The sequence below is a fragment of the Eptesicus fuscus genome, chromosome 5 (assembly GCF_027574615.1).
Source record: "Eptesicus fuscus isolate TK198812 chromosome 5, DD_ASM_mEF_20220401, whole genome shotgun sequence".
NCBI lineage: Eukaryota > Metazoa > Chordata > Mammalia > Chiroptera > Vespertilionidae > Eptesicus > Eptesicus fuscus.
Window position 1 is genome coordinate 77,313,943 of NC_072477.1, and position 17,111 is coordinate 77,331,053.

The 17,111-nt window shown below is 42.8% G+C and overlaps 1 protein-coding gene across 4 annotated transcripts in view; it reads right to left on the minus strand.

Moving 5' to 3' along the window:
* The window catches only part of SLC7A8 (solute carrier family 7 member 8), a 54,244-nt gene extending 42,637 nt beyond the window's left edge, over positions 1-11,607 (minus strand). Inside the window, exons 1-3 of one of the 4 annotated variants that reach the window (XM_054716456.1) lie at positions 11,543-11,607; positions 4,672-4,767; positions 4,247-4,427 (exon numbers count right to left, since the gene is read on the minus strand). In XM_054716456.1, coding sequence (XP_054572431.1) covers positions 4,247-4,385 — 139 coding nt within the window. In that variant the 5' untranslated portion in view covers positions 4,386-4,427; positions 4,672-4,767; positions 11,543-11,607. Of the gene's footprint in view, positions 1-4,246; positions 4,428-4,671; positions 4,768-9,671; positions 9,713-11,490; positions 11,514-11,542 lie in introns of those variants that run through there. The other 3 variants (XM_054716454.1, XM_054716455.1, XM_054716457.1) reach the window with 3 other exon arrangements.
* Between the last annotated feature and the right edge of the window lie 5,504 nt (positions 11,608-17,111).

Below are 17,111 nucleotides of genomic sequence, written 5' to 3' on the forward strand. Positions count from 1 at the left end.
GCCCCGAGTCTAAAGGAAAACACACTTCTTAGGAGATAAAAACAGAAATAGCAGAGAGTAATGCTTAAAAGCTCGATTCAGGATTCAGACAAGCTTTAGGTTTGAATCTTGGCTTCATACTTTTCAGCTGTGTACCTTCACCACCTTGGGACTTTCTCCCTCCGAACCTCTATTTTCTTATCTGGAGGAAGGGTTAATAAGTGTCTACCTCAGGGTTATTGTGAGGGATAAATAAGGTAATGTATAATGTATGTTAGGTAATTGGATGAGTACCTGACTTATAATAAGTGTTTCATAATGGAAGCTATTAACAGTAGCTTTGGTATAATTAATAAATGGATTTTGCTGCTCCTTCACATTCTCTTTACGTTCATGGAGAGATCTAAGTTCATCTATTGCCAACAGGTTTTCTTAACCAAGCACATGGAGAGCAATAGCTTGTTTAGCTTAAGGCAGTGGTTGGCAAATTCATTAGCCAACAGAGCCAAATATCCACAGTACAACGATTGAAATTTCTTTTGAGAGCCAAATTATTTAAACTTAAACTTCTTCTAACGCCACTTCTTCAAAATAGACTCGCCCAGGCCGTGGTATTTTGTGGAAGAGCCACACTCAAGGGGCCAAAGAGCCGCATGTGGCTCGCGAACCGCAGTATGCCGACCACGGGCTTAAGGCCAAAGGTGATGTTAAAGAATGGAAAAAAAAAAAAAAAAAAGAATGAAAATGGTACCACCTGCCCTAGCTGGCATGCTCAGTGGTTAGAGCATCATCCAGTGCAACAAAGGGTTGTGAGTTTGATTCTGGGTGAGAGCACATACCCAGGTTTTGTATTCAATCCCCAGTCAAGGCATGTATGGGAAGCAACTGATCCATGTTTCTCTCACATCAATGTTTCTTTCTTTCCTCTCTCTCTCCAGAATCAATAGGGGGAAAAAATAGCCTCAGGTGAGAATTAAAAAGAAAGAAAATGGGACAACCTAAATGTCCAGGTTGATGAAATTATTCCTATCTTAAAGATTTTCAAGCCAGTTTCCCAACAGCCCTTCAGATAAACACTTTTTATTACTGTCTTCAGACTTTTGTCCAAGAGTCAATTAAATTCAATAATCATTAAAAAAAATAATAATCATTTAAGTAATTGTTCTGTGTCAGACACTCTGCTAAATACTAAAGACTCAGAGATGAATAAGAAGTAACAGTTCAGGTTTTTTTCTCCAGAAAATAACAGTTTAGTTATTGCCCCTTTACCTACAAAATCTCCCCAAATCATCTTCTCTACTCCATCTTTTTCACATCCTTCAAGATGCTTTTTAATCTAGTTCTGGGTGAGAACCTCTCTCTCTTTGTGCTTCCACCATTCACCTAACTGCCTTCCTTCATCTCTTACACAACTCAATTATATAATGCATGTTCAATGTTCTCTGTTTAATGCATATGAATTTCATCTCCCTAAGAGACTCTAGGGCATGAGTCTTCTATTAGTTCATTATATATTCCTATAGCATCTGCCATTCTGTTATTTCTATAGGGTGTCCCAAAAATATATACATACACTTTAACAGCTGATAACTCACTTAAATGTTAATAAACACTGACTATATATAATCATTCAAAGTGTGCGTAGATTTGGGGGGGGAGCACCCTGTACTTTAGGTCATCAGTGACGATTGTGAATGAAGTTTTATGAGCTTGTATGAAATATACTTTCACTTATCCCTCTAAGTCAATTGGGTAGGAGATAGATAGACTTGAGGCAATTGCTACTTTCACATACCGCATTATCTGATTCACTTAGGAAATTTCCTTTCTCTTTTTGCCTTCTAATTCTATTTCTTCCGTAGTGTTGATGTTGAACACTGAATTCTGTGTAGAAAATGCATTTATTTTTTGCATTTGGTCTTGATAAAACTTGAATAACTATCATCCACTCAGAAACTCCTCCAGAGAAGGATAAGGCAGCTGTTCGCACACTTGTAACTCAACAACTGAAAGGATTTTGACCCCATATCATCCTAAAAGGGAAATTTGCATCTCATCCTAGCTTAGATGTAGAATAGTGCCTAGTAACTAAAAGGATTCTCTCACTTTGGAAAAATAGCCAGATTTCTCTGAAATCACATATCTGGCATCTCTTTTCACCATACTGCCATCCATGAGGTTGTGGATAAGTCAGTAGCAACATTCACTCAAGTTGTACTTTTTATACCTGAACACTCACATTTCTCATAGTCTTAGAAAAATGTTAAAGAAAGAGATAAACCAATCTGAGTATACAGGAAAATATCCTCTGCCCTTGAAAACCTCCACACATGTACGTGTGTGTGAGCAAAGCTGAGGCAGGAAGAAGGCAGTTGTGCCTGAGTGCATGTGGGTGTGCACATCTGTGTATGAATCAGAACCTTCCCAAAGGGAGGAAAGTGCTTAATCCTATCAGTCAAACTGATGAAAGAGGTAACAGGCTCTGCTATTTATATAACATAAATTGGCACGTGCTGTACAAATGGAGCACTTTGCTGATCTCATTTTTTAGAGCAATTGGGATTAAGGAGAGGCAAAGAAAGGGTAATGAGAGATTCAGATCATGACTATAATTTTTAAAATAACATTGCTTTTCTTATAACTGTAGATACCTGGAAAACCTCCCAGAGTCAGACAATTAGATAAAGTGGAATTCTATTTTAAAAGCAGGGTGGAGATGACCATATCACTGAAGTCTGGGTGTAGAGGTGAAGAGGATTATCTGAATACTGTACTGATTTTATTTTATTTCAAGGGTGTTCTCCAGTGTCACTATTGCACAGGTGCCAAAAATGTCTCTGTGCTAATAAATGGACCATCCGGTCATCCAGAGAAGTTGGTTCGTGGGCACCATGACACAATGAGGCGTCAAAAAGAACTCTGGAGAGCCCTGGCAGGTGTGCCCAGTGGTTAGAGCATGGACCCGTGCACCGAATGGTCTTGGGTTTGAATCCCGGTGGAGGGCACGTACTTGGCAGGGCGTGGGGTGGGGGAGGGGGGGAGGGGGAGACAACACATTGATGTTTCTTTCTTTCTCTCTCCCCCTCCCTTCCACTCTCAATAAAAATAAATGGGGGGGGGGATTAACAACAAGATGATGCAGTATACCCAGCTTGTCTGTCTCGCACCCGTTTCCATGGGGAGAAGGTAAAGCCCTCTGCCAAAGACAGCAGGAGAAACTCTCACGCCCTGAAGTGACGACAGTAATGCGCCATTGCCCAGCCAAACCCAGAGCCTCTCCGGAAAGAGGAGGATGTGTTTTCTAGAGATGAAGCTGCACCTGGGACGCCCTGCTGAGTATAGTTAGGGGGTTGAAGTGGCCTGCACTGCACTCTCTGGGACACCCAGGCTCCCCACCTTCAAAGCCTCTAAGCTGGGGTGCATTTCACCCATCAGTTCCTCTCTGACTCCACATTCTAGTTACTCCCAATTCCTTTCAAGAACCCACAGGCTATATCCCAATCCATTGAGATTCTGTTTCCTGCCAATTGTCGACAGTTTGGCTAAAATAAACTCACAAAAATTAAAAAAAAAAAAAAAAGAACCCACAGGCTTAGGAGACAGGGGACTTCACTAGGCAACTAGAGAAAGTGCAAACTATACACTTACAAAAAGACGCAACCTGTCTCTTCTTGCGTAAGTTATTTCCTCACCTGTGCAATGGGAACAAGAGCCCTGTCGCATTCACTTCGCAAAGTGCGTAAAGTGGAAAAGCTATAGAAAGGCAAAGCGTTATGACGGCCGCCGTAGCTATTTTTATTATCACACATCCTGTAGGCCCGTAGTTTCATGTAACATAAAATAACCAACTATCTACTAACATGCCTCAAAAGCGAGTCCACAGTCTGCTGAGGAGATGGCTGCACAAAGCTTGTTAAGATTCAGGGTCCCTGGCCCCACCTGAAGCCTACTGAATGGGAACCTCCACGTGGGGAGCCCAAAGGCGTATTTTTTTCAGCATGCCCCCAGGCAACGCTGACCAGCGGCCAGGTGTGTGGTCCCTATTTGCCTCTCTATTCTGTGAGCACTGGACAAAACTATTCAGCTTGGCTTGGACAAACCTTCACCAGCAAGGAGTAGGTTGCAGCACAGGTGACTGGCGATCATTTTCCAAGAGAATAGGAAACATAAATAGTATTTCAGGAGGGTTAAGTTTCTGCAGGCGGACCACCAAGGGGGGCAGGGGGGAGGGAGGGAGGTGGGTGGTGGGAGAGGGAGTCGTACTCACCTACAATGATACCGCAAGCACTGACCAATCCGATCTCCTTCTTCAGGGCGACCCCGCCCTCTCCGGACCCAGTCTCCGACTGGCTCCCCCCTGGGTGGTTCTTTTCAGCGTTGGTTCGGTGCCTGGCTCCTTTTTCCATCTTTCCCAGTAGGATTTCAACCTCCGAAAGATCTCTCTCTCTCTAAAGGCGAACGGGTGTAAATAGATTTATAGAGCGAGCCTTTCCCATTAAAACGTCCTTTTCCAATAATAAGAACCACCCCTTCCCTCTTAAAAAGACACAGGCAGATACAAGAGAAGATGGAAAATATTTCTACTCTACGTGGACACTCCCTTGTCACTCGTGCTTATGAACAAGGAAAGTGTTGCTAAAAGGGAGGAGAAAGAGGAGACATAGATATTTAAATACAAAAATAAAACTGTACCAGCTACTCCGGCTGGAATTCTCCCGGGAGGGATGTAGATCTTCGGAAAACAGGATGGTTCTGCAATGTATACCAGGCAGTGGCTTATTTCAGACGCTTAAAAAAGAGAGAGAGTCTGGATTCCCCTCAGCTCTCCCCTTAAGAGAACAGACTTTTGCCTCCCCTTAGCCTTTCCTTTGAGGAGGATAAAAGTACTTTTCACTGACTGAAGGGGAAAAGGGCAGTCCTCCGCCACTTCTCTTGAAGGAAAACAACTGTGGCTCCGACTGGTTTGCTCTGGATCTTGTTTCCACCTGCTGCGGGTTTCTTTTCCTCTCCAGGGCTCCTGCCTTCCGATTCTCCCAGACGTCCTCTTCTGTCTCGCTTGTCTTCTTGTCCTCGTTTTCCCTCTTCTGATCTCCGTGCTCACGGCACAGACTGCCCCATCTCTCCTGGTCGCAGGAGGGTGGCTCGGGCTCACACAAACGTGCTTCCTCCTCTTGTGCGGTTTTATGTGCTCAGCTAGCTCCGCCCTCTCTCTTCCATTCCTCTCCATCCTCCGTCTCCTCCCTCCTTTTCAATTTAAATAGTTCTCTTTGGAACCTTCTCTTTTCCTCCGTGTCAACCGTTATGGGAGAATCCAATAGCTCGTATTGCGCTACAGATCAGACAGCTTTAGAAATAAGGGACTAGCGCCGACACTTGCATGCCCTCTGAAAGTCACTGGCGAAGGCACTAAAATATTTATATCTGGATCATTTGAGGATACTGGAGAGAACGTTGTAAGGACATCATCTTCACGTTTCTGCAAGCAGGAGGAAATCCGCCAGCAGGGGTGGGAAATGGAGAGAATGAAAAGTAATGGAAAAGAAGTTCATTTAGTACGATGGTGAACTGTGAAGAGTGTAGTGGAAGCAAGCTCGCCAACAAGAGGCAATAGTCCCACTGTTCACAGTTTCTGTTTAATGTTAGACAAGGCAGGAGTAAAAAGACTGTCCCACCTTGGTCCCAGGAAAGAATGACACACAAATCTGGTAGAATGGGGCCTTTCACAGCTTCCAATATTTTTTGCATCTATCAATTACCTGAAAGGCAGACCAGGGAAGGGGTGGGGAGTTGTCAGCACCTCTCTGTTCATGAACAGATTGTTGATCTTAAGGGATGACTAATTTATAATCGTATTAAGATTGTGTCTTGGCTTCCCTGAATCATTTCACCCAGAAATTGCTGCCTTAAGAGTGAGAGCAATGATGTCTATTTATAACTGTAAAGTACTTTGAAAAAACAGCAAGAAGAATACAACAGACAACACAATAAATCTAAAATAAAATCATTTTTCATCTGTATTAAATACATTATGCAAAAGCACTTGATTTTAAAGCAGGTCTAAAAATTCCCCAAGCTAACCACTAAGTACAGAAAATTTGGCCTCACTTTTTTGGAATATGTTCCAAAATATTTTTACTTTTTAGGAAAATAAATACTTCTTTAAAACATGGATGTTTGAGCTATAGTAGCAAAGGCTTTTCCAAACGGGGTAAAGTTCAAACCTCAGAGGGAAGGTAGGGGAGGGTGTGGGTAAGGGAGAGAAATCAACCAAAGGACTTGTATGCATGTATATAAGCCTAACCAATGGACACAGACAACAGGGGGGTGAGGGCATGAGTGGGTGTGTGTGGGAGGGGGGTGGGGGCCATGGGGAGATAAGGATACATATGTAATACCTTAATCAATAAAGAAAAAAATTAAAAAAAAACAAAACAAAAAAACAAATGGGGTAAAGTTCAATCAGCAGTCTTTTCTACTTTGCTCCTTGACCACTCAGCAAGTATTAAGAGATTTCAAAGGTTGAGAGTTCAACCCCTTCTACTTCTCTGCCAGTTCAAGGTATTGCAAATTGGAAGCCTCAGCAAAAAAAAAAAAAAAAAAAAAAGTAGGGGGTGATGATGAGAATTTTTAACAAAAAGAACAGACAAGGCAGGGAATATATAGCACAAAACTCCACAGGTGGGGATGAGTCATGGGAAAATAAAAAGTTTGAATTCCTCTGGTCTTTCCTGACATTAGAAAGCATAGAGGGGAAAATTAATGGATTTATTCTTAAACAATCTGATTTGAAGACTTCTGATCAAATGTCAACATCAAGATATAAAACAATATTTCTGCTTTTCAAACATAAGTTCTTTCAGTAATGTTTGCATTTCTAATTAAAATTATGTAAATTTAACACGAGATAAAACATAAATGCAATGAATTTTATGTGTCTGGCCCAAACCAGTTCAAACTGACCACAACATGGCAAACTTTAGCCGTCTCAATTTATGAACTAAGAGGCAAGGTTATGGAATCAAATACATTCTTGGGATATAGTGGTACTAAGCACATCAGATTGGAAAGGAAGGGTTGTTGAAGATTAATATGTCTATTTGTTTAGCACTTGGAGTTTGCAAGTGGCTTATATCTGTCTATTAATGGTACAATGTAAAAGCTAGGAAAGGACTCTCTTCCCCTCCTTCAACAGGACCTTATATGGTTCTCTCTCCAGGTTGGGAAGTTTTTATGAAATAAACCCTAAGTGTGTTACAATTCCACATGACTAACATTGAACACAGGAGAGAGAAAAATCGTGGTATAGTATATTGAGAAAAATCTATAGAAATGATTAATTGAAGTTTCTTAAATCTTGAGCACTGGCATCTTTTTTATTCATAACTCTATTCTATATTTGCCTTTATATATTTTATTCTACGTTCTACATTTAAATAGTGCTTTACCGTCTACAAACTTTTATGTACAAAATCTCAATTTTTTCCTACTCTGGGTAGACAAGGCGGTTATTTTTTCCTATAATAAAAATTAGAAAGCCAAGGCTCAGAGAAGTCTCTTGCCTGAGGTAAAAAACAAGACACTTAACCTATTAGTGGACAAGGTGGATATCAATGGTGTACACTGAGAACTTCTCCCAGGACACTATAGCTGCTTGCTGATGCCTCAACTTCCTTTGCCTGGAAGAAACAAAAGACCCTTTGATAGGGCCATGTCCACCGCTTCTTGAGTTAGTGTCATAACTGTGTCTTTTAGAGACCCAACTTGAATCCAACACTTAACATCTGTTCACTGTGACCCACAGGAGTTAATCTGCCCTCCCCATTCTCCCACCTTAACATTTGTCACCCCTTCACGTAGTCCTTGGTTTGGCCATTTTTCAAGTACTTTAGCACGACTCTATTTCCAATATCTGGGTGACTGTTTCCTGTTGTTTTTGCATGCTTAAAATGAAAGAAATTGATAAAAGGGTAAGTAAGAGGGCCATTTTTCTTAGGAATGTGGATTTCCTAAGAGAAAGGCTGTGTGAGGCTGACACCTGCTGTGCAAAGAGGAACATAGCATGGGGACATGCTACTTGTAAAATAGTTAAACAGAAACACTGTCATGTTCCAATATATTCCCTTTTTGAAATAACAAGTAAGAAATATCTGTTAATCCAAAGAAATAGAGCACAGAGCTCATTCACTCCATTCTTAATTTTATTTTTCCTGGACCCAATAGATAATCATTCTATTCTTATTCTTTGTAACAGAGCTGTGAAGTCTGAGGTCACTAAAGGAGGATCCAAATCTCTTCTTGGAGGAAACTCACAGTCCATGCTACCACTCCACTCTTCTTCTTGCATCTATATGCCCAGAGTCAGAAGGAAACCCTGATTTCAATTAAAGCCAGCTTTCTCCCTAGAGTCCAGTGACCACTGCCTATGGTCAGACAGTGGCTTCCTGAGCTAGCAGTTCTAGGAGCCTTTATTTCATTAAAAATGGAAAGCAGATGAAAATTAGTGAGCAAAGAAGAAGGAAATAGAAAAATAAAATGCCAGTACAGGTCAGAAAGAAAGAAAATAAGAGAAAATGTAGAAATGTAATCAGTTAATCCTTTTTTAGAGTATGCTCTGTCTTAGGGCAAAGGACACTGCATCTTCTAGGATTTATGCAGTCCTGAGAATTTGGATGAAGTGACCCTTGTTTTGTTATGATGGTTATTTAATTCATGCTCTTCTGGAGATAATGATGAATCCTTGCTCTTACACTAGAAATAAAAATTCCAGCAAGTTACTCTTCTGTTTGCTGCCCTTGGCTGGATTCCCAGCACTAGTGGGAAAGAAATAAAGATGCATTCTCTGAGGCAGGCTGCACATCCTTAACTCCTTGGCTGGGCCAAATCTGTCATGGGGCCTTGGTATTCTAAGGATTTAGGTGACTCCAGTTCTGAGTGTTCGAATATGAAAACTTCCATGTCTTAATTGGTCTTCCTTCCTTCCTTCCTTCCTTCCTTCCTTCCTTCCTTTTAATCCTCACTCCAGGATATTTTTCCCCATTGTTTTTTAGAGAGGGCACATACTTGGTCAGGGCACATACTTGGGTTGGGCTTCATCCCCAGTAAGGCACGTACAGGAGGCAGCTGATCAATGATTCTCTGTCATCATTGATGTTTCTATCCCTCCCTCCCTCTCCCTTCCTCTCTGTAAATCAATAAATCATTTTTTAAAAAGGATGAGGGCTATCTATCTATCTGCCTAATGAAAACATAGGGCAGGGGTCCTCAAACTTTTTAAACAGGGGGCCAGTTCACTGTCCCTCAGACCATTGGAGGGCCGGACTATAGTTAAAAAAAAAAACTATGAACAAATTCCTATGCACACTGCACATATCTTATTTTGAAGTAAAAAAACAAAATGGCAAAAACACCCGCATGTGGCCCGCGGGCCATAGTTTGAGGACGCCTGACATAGGGCATCATGACACAATGTGACTTACTCTTCCATCTGCCCATTGGAAGTCTAAAGGAGGGCTCATATCTATCTATCTATTTATTTATTTAATTTCAAAAACTTATAGTAGAAAGTGCAAAATGAAAACCTTTATTTATAGCTCAAAAAATAATATGCTGCCCTAACTGGTTTGGCTCAGTGGATAGAGCGTCAGCCTGCGGACTAAAGGGTCCCGGGTTCGATTCCAGTCAAGAGCATGTACCTTGGTTGTGGGCAGGAGGGTGTGCAGGAGGCAGTTGATCGATGTTTCTCTCTCATCGATGTTTCTAACTCTTTATCCCTCTCCCTTCCTCTCTGTAAAAAATCAATAAAATATTTTTTTTAAATATGCTGATGCTTCTGACAATGCAATACATACTGAGAAAGCACAGCTGCTTTGAAATCTAACACAATACAAAAGCAGCTAGGCACCCAACAAATGCCTTTTATCATAATCAACTACAAAAATAAACATTGTAAAGAGATATGCCTTTCTCCTCTGGACTGTGGCTAATATTCTAAAAAATAATAAATTGTCCCTATAGTTAATGAAACCTTTTTGCTTTGGGGGTCTACAAAATAATAATATGTCTAAATCTCCACGGAATTTTGCTTCTTAACAAAGCTTGATGCAACAGGAGGGTTCATATCTTTTAAGATAATGGAAGATAAGTTCTCTGAGGTCAGAGATTCACTTCTGTAAACCCAGTAACTAAAATGGCCCTGGCACTCGATAAATATGAATGAATGGTGATTGCATTAATGCATAATAAACAATTAATTAAATAATAATGAATTGGCTGATGTGCTAACTAATTATAGTGAGATATAGCTCTCAGTGCCTGAAGAGGGACTGGGTTGTGGAAAGAGGAGAAAAACATGATCAAAGGTTTGATTTTGAAGATTATTTTCATGTAGAGTGCAGATCTCAAGCAGGCTTTCAACACTACCATTGTCCTGTAAGTGACTTTCCATTTACATTCTCCTCTCTGCAAACAAACACCATCTCCCAAATCCTCACTTCCATTGGATCCCCTTGCCTATTGTTTCACGGAGAAAATAGAAATAGCAGAAAGATAACTTCCATAGCCTCCAACCACTAATTCTTCCCATCTGCCTGTAGCTTTACCCACATATTCTGATTTCCCTCCCATAGAAATGGGTGTGCTGTCTGTGCTTCTATGTATCTCCCTGACTTGTGCAAGAGCTTCCTTGTCCTCTCTCACCTACTTAGGGACTTTGTTCCTGCAATTATTCCTTCTTCTCCTGCATTATCAGTTTTTCACTCTTTAGGGGATTATTCCTGTCAGCCCATTAATAGTTTCCATTAAACAACAACAAAAAGCCCTAACAGAACTTTCCTTGATTCAATATTTCTTTTCAGTTACCACCCAACTTCTCTGCTTCCCTGTTTTCACTTCTTCACCTCCATTCATGCTTGAATCCATTACATTTAAGCTTTCATCCCCATCACTCTGCTGAACCAATTCTTGCCAAAGTCACCAATAGCCACCACATAGTCTAATCTTGTGGTCATTTGTCAGTCTTCATCTTACTGATCTCACAGCAGCATGATTCCTGGGCATCCGCCCTCCTGGCTTTCCCCTTTCTCGCTGGTCTTTCCTTAGACTCGTCAGCTGGACCCTTTTCTCTTCCCCACCGCTCCTCTTCTCTATCCTCCCTCACTAACTGGGTGATCTCACCCAGTCCTAGACTTGCAGTTACATCTGTACACTGGTATATCGCAGATACATAGATCCAGTTCTCATAAATTCTAGAGTCAGCTATCTATCTGTCTATTTGATCTCTGTTTGGATATTTACTAGACATCTCACACTTAACATGTCCAGTGCTTTTCATACCCCTCTAAACCTGCTCTTCCTCCAGTATTCCCCACTTTAGTAAATGGCACTAAGTGGTCAGGCTAAATATCTTAAAGTCAGCCTTGAACTTACCTTTCTGTTATAAACCTTACATTTGGGTTGTCAACCAGTCCTATTAGCTGTATATTTAAATTTATCTAGAAATGAATCACTTCTTACCATCACTACTGCTGCCATCTTAGTTCATCACCACCTCACCATCAGCTCTTACCTGGACTATTTCAATAGCCTGCTAATTGGTCTTCCTGCGTCCATACTTGTTCTCCTACAAGTGGCCTCCTACACACTATTGTCAACACAGCAGGCAGAATAATCCTATCTAATAAAGAGGGAATATGCGGATTGACCATCACGCCCTCACAAAGATGGTGGTGCCCACAGCCAATGAGGAGGGAATATGCTAATTGACTGCCACGCCCTCAAAGATGGCGACGCCCAGTCCCCTCAGCCCCCCAGCCGCCCAGGGCCGGCCCAAGGTGCAGGCAAACCTCAGATGGCAGCTGCCCAGCCACCCAGGGCCGGCCCAAGGGATGACCAAATGACTGAACAAGCAGGCTGCGTGGGGTGACCAGGCTGGTAAGGGGGCCATGAGAGGTGACCAGGCTGGCAGGGGGGCAGTTGGGGGTGACCAGACCAGCAGGGGGGTCTGTTGGGGGTGACCAGGCTGGCAGGGGGGCAGTTGGGGGTGACCAGGCTGGCAGGGGAGACAGTGAGGGGTGATCAGGCTGGCGCACAGAGGCAGTGAGGGGCTATCAGACCAGTGAGGGGGGGAGTAGTTAGGGGCGACCAGGCAGGCAGACAGGTGAGCAATTAGGAGCCAGCAGTCCAGGATTGTGAGAGTGTTCAGGCTGGGCTGAGGGGGACTCCCCACCCCGTGCATGAATTTTGTGCACCAGGCCTCTAGTCTTTTATAATCATAAGTCAGATCATGTTACTCCTCTGCTTAAAAACCTCCGATGGCTGCCCATCACACCTAATTGGAATTGAATCTAAAAGCATCTCTATCATAGCCCCAGTGACCATTCCAAAGTCATATCCTGCTGCTCTTCCTTCCACTTAGTTCTCCTAGACTCATAGGGCTCCTTACTATTCTTTGAACACTGAGCTCTGCCTCAGGACTTTGCACTAGCTGGAGCCTCTGTCAGGAGCATTCTTTCTCTAGTAGCACACCTTGCTCTCTCATTTTATTTTATTTTTATATTGATTTCAGAGAGGAAGGGAGAGGGAGAAAGAGATAGAAACATCAATGATGATAAAGAATCATTGATTGGCTACCTCGTGCATATCCCACACTGGGATCAAGCCCACAACCTGGGCATGTGCCCTGACCAAAAATCAAACCATGACCTCCTGGTTCATAGGTCGATGCTCAACCACTGAGCCATGCCTGCTGGGCTTCTCTCTCATTTTATTTTTTATTTTTAAAAAAATATTTTTTTATTGATTTCAGAGAGGAAGGGAGAGGGAGAGAGAGTTAGAAACATCAGTGATGAGAGAGAATCATTGATCGGCTGCCTCCTGCATGCCCCCTACTGGGGATTGAGCCCACAACCTGGGCATATGCCCTTGAAGGCAATCAAACCTGTACCTTTTAGTCTGCAGGAGGACGCTCTATCCACTGAACCAAACCAGCTAGGGCCTCTCTCATTTTATACATGTCCCTCAGCAAATGTCTCTACTCAGAGAATTTATTTGACCACCCAATAGAAAATCAATCTCTATTCCGTCAACTGGATTTTGTGTGCTTTTTTTAAAAATCATCATTATCTAATATTATTTGTTTGTTTACTTGTTTCTTTCTTGTTTCTCTCTCTGGAGCATGTAAGCTCCAGATTATTGGACTTTTTGTTGTTGTTGTTTTTAGGTGGTGTAATGATATTATGGCTATGGTTAAAGAGTACTTATCTTTTAGAGCTATTTGCCAATATATTTATGGATGAAATAATATATCTTGTATTTACTTGAAAATAATATAGGAAGAGGGATGGAGAAATAGATTATTAATGAAAGAATACCAACTATGAGTTGATAATGATTAAACTGGATGGTGATAGAAGTCCCTTACCCTACCTTCTCTAGTTTGTATGTATTAAAAATTTCCATACAAACAAACAAACAAACAAACAAAACCTTGGCTTGTTTCTTCACTGTTATCTCCTTAATGTTTAGATCAGGGCTTGGCATATATAATGAATTTAACAAATACATATTTAGTTAATAATTATTGAATATTGAATTAGTTAGAAAAGTAAAGGCATATTTTCAAGATAAATTTTAATAATTTACTGCTAATTATTGAAAATCTAGGCTCTAAGTTTCAAAGGAGGATTTTACAAAGAATATCTCCTTCCAGGTCTTGTGTCCAAGAATGTCCTAATTATAGGAATGCTGAAAACTGTAGTGACTAATTTGGTGAAAGCTATGCCTTTAATTGTTTTCTTAGGGCCAATTTTTAATAATGACATATTTATTTCTTCTTACTTCTTTCTCATCAAATCATAATTAATTGGTATCTTCTATACCAGAAATATGTAGCTAAGTTGGGAAGGAAATACAAAAGTCTAATTAAGTGAAAATGTGTGGACCCAATCACTTGAAACTTTTGCCAGGCTGTAGTATGGAGCTCACTGAAATCCTATATAATAAAAGCCTAATACACTAAGTGTCTGACTGTTCATTTGACCATTTGACCGGTCACTATGACGTGCACTGACCACCAGGGGGCAGACGCTCTGATGGGTAGGTTAGCTTGCTGCTGGGGTCCAGCCAATCGGCACTGGGCGAGATGGGCCGAACATGCCCTAGAGCCCTTCCATGGTCCCTCCCCAACCCCGATCATGCACCAATGGTGTCCCTCGGCCTGGCCTGTGCCCTCTCACAATCCAGGACCTCTCAGGGGATGTTGGAGAGCCGGTTTCAGCCTGATCCCCGAGGGACCCCACCAGTGCACGAATCCGTGCACCGGGCCTCTAGTAGAGTATAAAATCCATAGTAAGCCCAGCTGGTGTAGCTCAGTGGTTGAATGTCAACCTATGAACCAGGAGGTTACAGTTTGATTTCCAGACAGGGCATATGCCCAAATTGTGGGGGCTCGATCCCCAGTGTGAGGCATGCAGGAGGCAGCCAATCAATGATTCTCTTTCATCATTGATGTTTCTAACTCTCTCTCCCTCTCTAAAAATCAATAAAAATATATTAAAAAATAAAACCCACAGTAAGAGAATGTAGTCTTTAAGAAAATTCCCAATACTATACAATTTATTAGATTAACAGGGAAATTCTAATAGAAATTGGATTATGTCTGTATAACAGGGTGTGCTCAGTTAATTTTATTAACATATTCAGCTAATATTGACCAATTGTTTGCTGTGCTAGATACTGGGAATATAATGGTGAACCAAGTCTATCTGCCTTCAAGGACCTCAAGGCCTCAAGAGCTTTGATGATTAGCTTTATGTGTCAACTTGACTGGCCACAAGAGGCCCTAATTAAACATTATTTCTGGGTGTGTCTGTGAAGTTGTTTCTGGATGAGTTAGCATTTGATTTGGTAGACTCAATTGCCTTCCCCATTGTAAATGGGCATCATACAATCTGTTGAGACCCTGAATGGGACAAAAGGCAGAGGAAGAAGGAATAAGCCATTTTTTGCTTCCTGTATGCCTGCTTGAGTTGGGACATCTCATCTCTTCTCTAGCCCCTTGGATTAGGATTTAAACTATTGGTTCCCCTGGTTCTCAGGCCTTTAGACTGGAACTGAATTGCACCACCAGCTTGCCTGAGTCTTCAGCTTGCAGATGGCAGATTGCAGGACTTCTCAGCCTCCATAATTGCATGACCCAATTTGTCATAATAAATCAGTCTTTGTCTCTGCCTCTATCTCCTCCTAAAGTCCAGGTTCAGCTTAGTTACCTGGACTGCCCAACAAATGATCCCTGGACATTTGAGGAGAGCTCCAACATGAAAGCTATAGACAATAACAAACAGAGATGATGCAAGCAGAAGAAATTACAATTCATATACAGAAAGGGTGCTTAGAATGAGAACAATCCAGAACCCAGCTCTGAGTCCTGGTATTAGCCCCATTAGGTCATACCAGTCATTGGGTTCTAAACCAAACCCCTCTCAGTTCTCCAGAAAAAGTTGTTCTTTTTCCTGTCTTCCCCATTCCAAGCCATGCTCATAGCCACCCAGGCCTGAGAACTTCACCATTTTCCCTCCCTTTCCCTTTGTAGCCCCATATCCATAGGTCACCCAGTCCTATGAGTTCTGCTCTAAAAATTGTCTCACAGCTGTCTTCTTATCCCATAACTGCTACCCTATTCTAGAAATACCCATATCTCTCCTATTGCAATAGACTACCAACTAATCTCCCTGTCTGTATGTGACCTTCCATCTCTTCATTCTGTCCTCAGAGTTATGTTTTATAAAATACTAGGGGCCCAGTGCACGAAATTCGTGCACTGGGGTTGGGGGGGTCCCTCAGCCCAACCTGCCCCCTCTCACATACTGGGTACCCTCAGGGGATGTCCTACTGATGGCTTAGGCCTGCTCCCCGGAGGGAGCAGGCCTAAGCTGCAGTCTGGCCTCCCTTTGTGGGAGGCAACCGGGCTGATCAGGGGAAGGCACCAGCCCCATCACCCCGCTGCTGCAGCCACTGCCAGTCACCACAGCCACCAAGGTGTTTTCATGAACATGGACTCCAGTCCCTTCACAAAGAAAAAATGACAACTTTCTTTAGGCATTTTCAAGATGTGTCTTTCATAGGATATGCATTTCTTTTTTTTTTTTAATCCTCACCTGAGGATATGTTCCCATTGATTTTTAGAGAGTGTGGAAGAGAGAGGGAGAGACAGAGAGAGACATCAACGTGAGAGGGACACTTTGATTGGTTGCCTCCTGCATGAGCCCTGACCATGGGTGCCAGGCTGGGGGGCATGCAGGGACCCCTGGGCCGCACGCAGCAGTGGCCGCCGGGGTCTCCACACACGCCAGAGGCCAGCAGCCAGCCCCCCATCGTGGGCGCCAGGCTGGGGGCGTAGACCCAAACCTCTGCTTGGTGCTGGAGCATTCCCAAGCAGCTGGGGGCACTATGGTGACACAGGATGTTCCCGCCCTGCCCCCAGCCCCTTGGCGCCTGCACCCTTAGGCTTCGAGTGGCCAGGGGGCATTCTGGGACCCCTGCCGCTCAGGGTCTAAGCGCGGGCCTACAGTCTTGGAGTGGCCCGGGTCCGGAGGATGTTTATGGGACCCAGGCCACATTCTGGGGCCCCTGCCGCTCAGGACCTAAGCACAGGCCTACAGGCTCTGAGCGGCTTGGGTCTGGAGGATGTTTCCCAGACCCAGACCACTCAGCGCCCGCATATGCAAATTAACCGCCATCTTGTTCACTCTGATTGGCTGTGGGTGTAGCGAAGGTGCGGTCAATTTGCATGTTTCTCTTTTATTAGTGTATATGGGATTGCCCTAGCCGGTTTGGCTCAGTGGATAAGACATCGGCCTGTGGACCAAAGGGACCCAGGTTTGATTCTGGTCAAGGGCACGTACCTTGGTTGCAGGCTCTTTGCCGGCCCAGGCCCTGGTTGGGGCTCAAGCAGGAGGCAACCAATCAATGTGTTTCTCTCACATTGATGTTTCTCTCTGTCTTTCCTTCTCTCTTCCACTCTCCCTAAAAATCAATGGAAAAAATATATTCGGGTGAGGATTAACAATAAATAAATAAATAAATAAATAAATAAATAAATAAAAGATGGGGTTGGTCATGTTTCTATCCTGCTCAAA